The 9,647-nt window shown below is 40.8% G+C and overlaps 1 protein-coding gene across 4 annotated transcripts in view; it reads right to left on the minus strand.

Moving 5' to 3' along the window:
• Positions 1-8,469, minus strand: part of fndc5 (fibronectin type III domain containing 5) — a 39,310-nt gene extending 30,841 nt beyond the window's left edge. Inside the window, exon 1 of one of the 4 annotated variants that reach the window (XM_023951768.1) lies at positions 8,170-8,468. In XM_023951768.1, the coding sequence (XP_023807536.1) occupies positions 8,170-8,305 (136 nt within the window). In that variant the 5' untranslated portion in view covers positions 8,306-8,468. Of the gene's footprint in view, positions 1-7,219; positions 8,137-8,169 lie in introns of those variants that run through there. The other 3 variants (XM_023951769.1, XM_020713847.2, XM_023951770.1) reach the window with 3 other exon arrangements.
• Positions 8,470-9,647: the final 1,178 nt, after the last annotated feature.

Below are 9,647 nucleotides of genomic sequence, written 5' to 3' on the forward strand. Positions count from 1 at the left end.
TGCAAATGAAATAATAAATTTGTGTGAACGAAATAATTATTCACGTCATAAGTCCTTCATAAACACGGATTTGCTCTCCGTCCTGCTGCAAAAGCAGCTTTCAGTGGTAATGTGGTAATGTGGTAAGTGGTAATTTTGGAATGTATGTGTGTATATTGTGTATATAGGTGTTTCTACTTATTCCATAGTCTTTTTCTTTTATATACTGCTCTCTGTTCCTGTACTGCTGCCGCAATAAGGAAATTTCCCCATCGTGGGACTAATAAAAAAATATCTTATCTTATCTTATCTTATCTTAACTTCCGTGTCTCTGTGACCCACATTCGTTCAATAAAGGAAAAAGAAAAACAACAATGATCAATTTAGTATTGTCTCAATGAACATAAGAAATATATCATAAGATTTAGGATGCACAAGCTTGCTGCTTCGCCAACCATAGCGATTCACCGGACATGGCTCCGCCGCGGAGCTCTTTTGCTTGTCATGCCGGCATTCAGACAGCTGACTGGCCGTATACCGGCCAGTTAGGTGCAGTATGGGATATTATAGTTTAGGGTTGAATAGGAATAATAATATTCAGGACTTTTCTTTTATTAACATACTCTTTAGCAGTCACTTCACATCCGAATGCTAGTAGGCTACATGCTACGTAGCATATCATAGCATCATAGCACGTAGCATGTCCCATTGTCTCTGAACGCATCACAGTTATAGGACCACGGTGATTGGTCGAGATGCATGATGGGATATGTGTGATGCATGATGGGATACGTAGCATGTAGCCTTTGGATGTTAAGTGACTGCTAACGAGTATGTAAATAAAAGACAAGTCCCGAATATTATTATAATGTTTTTATTTTTCCCCTCTTGAACGAATGTGGGTCACAGAGACACGGAAGTAGCGGCAGAAAGCGGCTTTTGCGGCAGGACGGAGATCATACCGGGATGTGAATGAACCCAGACATGAAAATGTGATAACCGATGCTTTTTAAAATAAATACATTTGTGAAGGTGTCTGCTGTCAATCCAAATATTGCACACATCCGTGTTTATGAATGCTTTATGACGTGAATAACCGGTTAATGATGGGCTAGGTAGCATGTAGCCTGCCGGCCTTATATGTAAAGCGACTGCTAAAGAGTATGTTAAAAAAAGACAAGTCCTGAATATTATTATTCCTATCCGACCATAAACTACAATATCAGCTGGCTGTCTGTCTACCGGCCAGTCAGCTGTCCGAATGCCAGCATGACAAGCAAAAGAGCTCCGCGGCGGAGCTAGGAGCTATGTCCGGTGAATCATATGGCGAAGCAGCAAGCCTAGGTGTCCTAAATCTTATCTTTTTCTTATATATTCATCGAGACAATAATAAATTGATCATTCTTGTTTTTCTTTTTCCTTTCTTGAACGAATGAATGTGGGTCACAGAGACACGGGAGTTACTGCTGAAAGCGGCTTTTACAGCAGGACAAAAAGCAAATCCATGTTTATGAATGACTTATGACGTGAATAATTATTTCGTTAGCACAAATTAATCATTTCAAGGGAATGAAATAGTATTTCGTGGGAACGGAATATTAATTCGCGGGAACAGAATATTATTTCGTGAGATCAAGATATTAATTTGTGGGAACAAGATATTAATTTGTGGGAACGAGATATATTTTATTTTTTCCATGTCAGGACACTGGCTCCGTAGGAATCACTGAGAAGCAGAGATTTAATCAAAAAAAGGGATGCCATAAAATGAGCGGGGCCACATAAGGTGAACTCACAGAGTGACAGATTCCACATTATAGAACCATCAGATGTTGGAGTAGATCAGCAGAATGACAAAGCAAAACAGAATCTAACAAAAATGAACCGATTTGGTAACTTGTGTCATGTGGAATCAAAAAATAAACTTCAAATAAAAGCATTCTTCCTAGCAAAGAGATTAAGAGATCTTTGATCACACCAACTTTTGTACATCTTAGCATAAATGTCTTTTTAACCCTTGTGCTATCTTAGATGACCCACCCTTACATTGACGTGTTCTCCCTACCATGACAAAGGTGGATAAAGGTGGAAAGATTTCATGTAATCCATGGACACCAGTAAAGATCACAAATCATTGAAGAAAAAAGGTTCAGAGCACCGTCTAGTGGGTCTAGATGACCCAACTCCCAATGTCAAAGTGCCTAGGATAGCACAAGGGTTACAGACATTTAAAAAGCCTATTCATTTTTATCATCACACCAGATTCCCTACATGATGAATCTTTTCTGTTTTTCTCTAAATGTGAGGATTTTTGGCATCATGAGAAATCCAGCTAGACATGGAACCTTTTGGAATCGAAATGACAGACGAGATGATGTGGTATTTTTAAAAACAGAGAGGGGAGTGGGGGGATGTTTAAGCCGTTCACTCGCCCTGGATGGCAGCTGAGATGCTCCTCCACCTGCTGTTACTCAGACCTGGACAGCAGAAGAAGCACTGCGTCACAGAGCTGTCACCGCCACCTCTTTCTCCCACGGACCCTATGTCCACACCATGCCAGCAATCTGTCCTCTAATCTGCGTTTCACTCCCACTTTCACCAAAAAACACAAGCGGATGAGAGGAGAGTGTGGAAGAGGAATGAGGTTTCTTTTGTGTTCTGTTTGGTCCTAATCCCTGTTTTACCCCCAGATCAGAATCCTTTTGCACATCTGAGCTTTTGCTTTGAAACGCAGGGCCATCGCTCTCTTCATCTGCTGCTTGCTAAGCCACTGGTGAGCTCTCAAACAACTCAAAAAGGCTTTATGAAACCAAGGAGGGAGTAACACGGTGCCGAAGGAAAGAGCAGCAGCGCCCATACTGACACTCGACTGTTCTTGTGTGGAAATGGCTTCTTATCGCTCCTCCTTCTGACAGGCCGGGAAGATTAGGAAATGGAAAAATAAAAAAGGAGAGTACCTCTGCTGTTCTCAGACAAAAATGCAGGTTTTGGCCGTAGAAGAAAACACAGAAAAACCCTGACTACAATAATTCTGTTTACCAGTCCAAGTCTCTCAGTAAGACTTAAAGAAGACCTGAAAAGTCCTAAAAAACGAATGGGAAATGAATATGTAACTAAATGTACAAACCACAGAGCACTGGACATGACATTCATAAAAAACACAATAAATTGTTCCCTCAAATTAATAATTTGATCAGATTAGATTTATTGTAGTCATTTTCACAAGTTCAACTAAATTTAAAATGTTCAGTGATTAGTGCCTCATTCATTCGGTCTCTAAAAAATATACATTATATTAAATATAATTTATACTTAGACTTTAAAGAAAAAGTAAAGTACAAGAATAAAATTCACACTAAATAGTCATACCACATAACACAGTCATAAAATAAATAATTTGTAATCATAAATGAGTGTTTTGTGCACAGCATTTCACATTTAGCATTTTATTAGCAATTTGGGCACAAAATGGCATTTTATGAACATAAATTAGTATTTTGTGGACACTAATCAATCAATTCCCATCACTCATTTGACCCCATAAATTATATCCACAAAACAATCATTTGTTTGCAAAAGATGCTAATCTTTGCCTACAAAAATATAATTTGTACCCAAAACATACCAAATTGTACCCACAAAGTACAGATTTGTGCAAAATAAGCTGATTCTTGCACACAAAATGCTCAATTGCACCCACAAAGTACAAATTTTTACCCACAAAATACTAAATTGTACCCACAAATATACAAATTTGTGCTCACAAAAAGCTAATCTGTGCCCACAATATGTTAAACTGTGCCCAAAAAATACAAATTTGTTGCCAAAATACTAAATTGTGCCTACAAACTGTTAACTCTTTGCCCCCAAAATACAAATTTGTGCATAATAGAGTTATTTGCTAATCTGTGTCCACAAAATATTAAAATGTGTCAAAAAATTCTAATTTGTGCCAACAAAATGCTAAATTTGTGCACAATTGAGTTCATTTGTGACCACAAAATACTAATATGAGGCCACAAATTCGCATTTTGAGGGATTATTTTTAATGTCATTTCCATGGCACCATAACAAAGAGTTTCAGACAGTTGAACTCCATTTTCCTCCATTTTAAAACACCTTTCCCGTGGAAACAGTGATGATTCAGTTCCCCAGTAAAGAGTCTGCCTCAGATAGCCAGCAGGTCTAAAGGGTTCATGCACGAACTCAACCAGAACCTCATTAAGAGAACCACAAAAAAAACTTTTCTCTTGAGCGTGACTATGCAACCTGCACATCCGGCGCCTCTGGAAATGGATTGCGTGTCTGCTCAGCAGCGGTCGCTCATCTATATATTAAGCAGTTTGACCTGAAGGCTGTCTGGAATCACTGACATCTGGACCCAGAGATAGTTTTATTCTTCAAGTGAACACGCCAGAAACCCCTTCAACACTTTGTGTAATTTGTATTGGAGCGTTGAAGAAACATTTGTTTTCTTTTTCTCTCTGACTAATTGGACTTTTGCTCTTTCAGGGTGTGCAGAACTTCCCAGCAAACATAAATCTTTTATTGCCTCCTGCAGACAATAGGTGCCTAACAACTGACAGATAATTTGAACTCCACTCATAGAGGATGCATCACCTGACAGGTGTCTGCCAAAAAGGCTAAATACCCTCAGACTTCTCCTTCTTTACCTCGTAATTACAAAAAGACTCACTAAATCTGAATTTCTTCCTCTTCACATCAGCGCTCACATCGTCAATCGCTTCATCCGTTTTCTTCGCTTCACAATCTTCAAACTCACAACTGTTAAGGAGCGGCAAAATTGCCCTTCAGGATTTATGGCCTCATCAAGATGAACTTCTTACAGAGCTGTTAAACACTCTGAATTGAAACATTATCTTCCCCTCCCCAAGATCAGGCGTCGTTTATGAGTCCCCATAAACACAGAGACAGTAAAGACGTCACTATTGTGTACATTCACGCTGCCACTCCGCCTCATCGGTTTGGCCTGATTTTACACCAACGGGAAAATAAAGCTGGAAGGCAAAAATCAAGCGTCCAGGTTGTTATCTCTGTCATAAGATCTGTCATCCGTCCTGACATTTGACCTTGGATGGACCTCGGGATGGAAAATGTAATTTAGTTGTGTTTTTAAACTTGTCATTTTGCGTAACGGTGCCTAACCTTTTAGTTTAGAGGCTTGACCACATGAACCAAGCACATACATTTGTGTTGTCAGAGTTCTGTAATCATACTGTAGCTTTGATCATTTTTTTCTATTCATCATTTTTCTGATCATATATAATAATAACCAATAAGAAGTATTTGTAAAAGGATGTAATAAGGTGAATTTTCTTCACATACAAAATCATTTCGGCACCTTTAAAGACAGCTGTTTGAATTACAGTCCTTGAAAGTTGAAAAACTTTATTTAAATCTAGTTTTGACATCAATTAAGAGAATAAAAACTGTTTATCTGTGTGTGTGGGTGAATTTTATTCTTTGGAAATGTACATATTTTGGCTGCATAAGAGTTTTCCATTATTTGGCTGTTTATTTTCACCACAATGTTAGTTTTAACACTACTCATTGAGCAAACAGAATATATAACCTGGACGAGACTAGTGAAAATATTTAAATGCTCAATATAAATGCCCCTGATTCATTTTATGATTATGATATTTCCTGTCAAACATCCATTCAGAATTCATATTCTTACTTGATAAATGTGCTGCTGAGACAGACTATTTGCACATATCTGTACCAAATAATCGTCTACATGTAAATTAAAAACAAAATGCCATTCACAATACTATCATGTATTTTTAACAACTAATGACTTTTTTCTGCATTTTGTAAAAATATCCTTATGACTGTTTTTAAACTGTCATGTTCAAATTTTAGAGATTTATTTCTGATTGACTTCTTAAACATTTTGTGTCTTTTTTTAAAATGTATTTCCCATTCTGGCTATGCTGGGTGTATTTCTTTTTGCTCCCAGTCAGGTTAGCTTGATCTTTTCTTTATTTCTTATCGTTTTCCTGCTTTAGTCTTTGTTATGGCACATCTAGTATTTCATAGGGCTGAGCCTCCGGAGAGCCCCCGCTCAAAAACAGGCAGACAAATAATCAAACAGTGATGATTACAGGATAAGGGATGGAGCAGGATCTACATAATAACAACCTCCACTGAATGATTTATATGGAGACGATGAGGGGCTTGAATTGAAACCCAAACATTTCTGTTTGGACTCCTGTAATTATGCTAGATGCCTAATAGACTTTTTAATCAAAGTAGTGTCATTACATGATGATAATGTGTGGGTTTTAAATGTCACTAATAATCAAAACTATCTGTTACCATAGGAACATTAAAGAGAGACTGACAGGATCATAAGAGGCACTTAAATTACCAGCTGTTATTATAATAGAGCTTGTGACATTAAATGCTTTACAATATCTCTAAGAGATTGTTTTCTTTTTTGGGGTAAGAAAGGCCAGACACAGAGAGGGTGCAATTAAATGATGTGTGTCAATAAGCGTCCTGCATGTGTGGGAGCAGCAGCTTCCATCCTGAGTGGAAAAGGCTGTGAAGTGGGACCCAGAGGTGCATGCGCTTCATCCGTATGTGTAGCTGGGGCTCTGAAAAGGCATGTTTTATGGATGTCCTCATACAGTACATGCCGGAGAAGAAGCACTCAGGCAGGAGCAGCACGCGTCAGTGGCGTTTCCATGGATCTGGCATGAGAGAGGGCTGCTGTCACTCCTCTGCAGGCTAATTATGTGTTTCCTGTGTCCAGAAGCAGTTCATTAGAGCCACGCTTTGACTAAAAATGACTAATGATGAGCACCAACGCATTCCACACTGACAATCCTGCTCAACAATGATCTGTGGGATGCAGTCACTCAAAAATCTGGCTGAAAGGAGACAAAAAAGGTCAGTTTGGCTTACATCAAAAACACATGTGCACATGCACATATAGTAGTGTGCCACAGGTCAGTTCATCCTCACAGTGATCCACCTGTGTGGTCATTCTCTCTCCCACCATCATTGTCTGGGAGTCTCAGTCCAGTTGTCTATATATTAGCGGTATTTTTGCACACACAAAAAAAAAAAACACACCAGGAATCGCAAATGTGAAGCTGATATCTTCACGTGCCGATGCAACCCGTGCACGCACGCTGTTAAGCCGTTCTTACTCGGGTCATAAACGGGGCTCACGTTCATCCCCCGCGAGGCTCATAAAAGGAAAACTTACCCGCCGTGACTCGAGAGACGCCGAGGCAGCCGAGGACGAGCAGCACAAATCTCTCCATGTTTCTAACGCTCGGACGATGTGCGGTCCCATTTACTCAGGCCGTGGGAGCTGTGAGAACCGCCGAACTGCTGTGCTGACTGGGGTTACATTCGGCTCATATGCGTAATCGTCTCGTCTTGGCAAAAACAAACAAACAAACAAAAAAAACAACCTCCGGCTGCTTTTCAGCACCCGGGACAGCGCCTCCGCCTCTCATTCAACAGCGACGTCCTCCTCCGGAACCACTAACGACCAGCGTCAGCATCATCCGCGTCGACTGCTCCAGTCCTGCGGCGCTCACATGCGTCGTCGGTGCTCCAAATGTGCTCGGAACCCTCCCCGATCCGCTGCCGGTGATGCTGAGCAGCTGCAGCCTGACGGAAACGTGCTGGCTTTGTTTATGAGCGTCTATGCCTCTCATCCACTCACTTCTCCAGCCCTGAAAGCGCGGCGACAACGATCAACCAACAAATTAGAGCTATTTTTTGTTCTTTTTAGGATTTTATGCAGCAGCCAATGAAAAAGAAGCGTTTCAAAAACAAGACTTTTCTAAATTTTCTGCAGTCATCCACTTCCCACTTTTTTCTATCTCCCAGCAATCAAGGTTTCATGAATTCATCCAGGCCTGCTGCAGAGCGGGACCAGCTCAGCTGATCTGCGCGCCCACTTGCTGATCCGGCTCTGAGAATTACCGCTGCCCACTCAGCTATTAAATATGCATGCGCTGTCCCACGCAAAACAGGACGCGCGTGCTTTCATGCACTTTCCCCACTTCAGAAACAAACACGTCCCTCTTGAATTTACCGCTGACTTGACCTCTCCCAATACCCCCAATTTCACTCATCTGGCTTTTGTCTCCAAAAGCGCGCGGAGGAAACGGCGCACACGTTGGCGGAGTTTGCGCACGGTACCTTTCGGTGTTCCTGCAGCGAGCCGCGGGCTCCAGGCTCTGCGGGAAGCAGTCTGGTTGTCCCGGGTCAGGCAACAGACTCTGTTTGCTGGGTGCGTCACCGTGAGTGTGTCCCCCCGCTGTGCTTTTGGATTCATAGCCCGCCGCCGCTCACAAGCTTCAGGTAGTGGAGGGGTCTATTGTGATCCCCCACCCTTCTTCCTCTCATGCTTCCCTTGAGCGGCGGGTGTGAAAGTGAGAATGATGACAAAGACAAACCAACATGATGGTGACCCATAATGCTTATACTTTAGGGGATTTCACCTTTAAAAGGAAAAATACTTTGATGACAGTAAAAAGAAAGTCTTAGAAGGTTAGAAATAAGAACCATTCAGTTTAAAACGGAAAACTTTTCCAAAAAGGAATTCCTCACACACAGTAGCCATAGTTGAAGTGTTTGTTTTATCCATTTATTAAGCTTCTTTAAGACAGAAACATTCATTGGTGTCATTTTTTATTATTTTATTAATGAAATAATTTATTTAATTAATTGTGCATTTGAAGTTTGATGATCAATAATTACAGGATTAACATGCTCATATATAGCATGAAAAAGTGGTAAAAGGTATATATTTTACTTAATCAGAGTATTATTCATTGCTTTAAAGACCCACTCCAATGAAATTTGTGTTTTTGGTGTTCAACATGTTCTTGTGGCATTTCTCGTATGACAAAGAAACATAAACATAAGAAAGTTAAGCTTAAACTGCATTTCTGAGTGTTTCTTTGTTCAATGAAGATGGAGAAAAAACAATGGGCTGGGCACAAGCTCCCTACTCCTCTCCATCTGATACATCCACTTGCAGACAAATAGATACGTCTTTGTTTACCCGTCCGAGCTGGTATCTGGCTGAAAACTGTACAGCTGGATTGCTCTGATATTGCTCGCCATTTTTGTTGCACCGGTAGGTTGGGGTTTTAAGGGGCCAGCATGTAAACAGAGAGCTTTCAGTAATGGGGAGGGGAGGGGAAGGGTGTGGGATTGCTCCACACCAACAGTCCCGCCCACAACTCAGAGGTGAATATCAAATTAACTTCTACCACTCTGTAGAAACTATGTCTAAGAAAACAACACAGGTTTTTAGATTTGGGCTAAAAACGGCATAATCATAATTAAAAGGCCACTGGGAATGATTTTAAAATAGATCAAAAGATGATTGGAGGGATGCTTTACAATCCCGGCACCATTAACACACTGATGGCAGCTCTGCTGCCCAACACTGTAGCCAACCTATAACCACCAGTATCAATGTGGGGTTCAGTGTCTTGCTCAAGGACACTTCAACCCATGCATGGGCAGGGTGGTAACCCAACCTGCAATCTTTTGAACAGAGGTTGACGGCTCTACCTCTGCACCACGACCGCCACAGAAATTGGAGCATTTTGTTTTTATGGGTAATGGGAATGGGGGGTGGCTGCCTAGTTTAGTGCTTTTTGCTA

The sequence above is a fragment of the Oryzias latipes genome, chromosome 22 (genome assembly GCF_002234675.1).
Source record: "Oryzias latipes chromosome 22, ASM223467v1".
In the NCBI taxonomy this organism is placed as follows: domain Eukaryota; kingdom Metazoa; phylum Chordata; class Actinopteri; order Beloniformes; family Adrianichthyidae; genus Oryzias; species Oryzias latipes.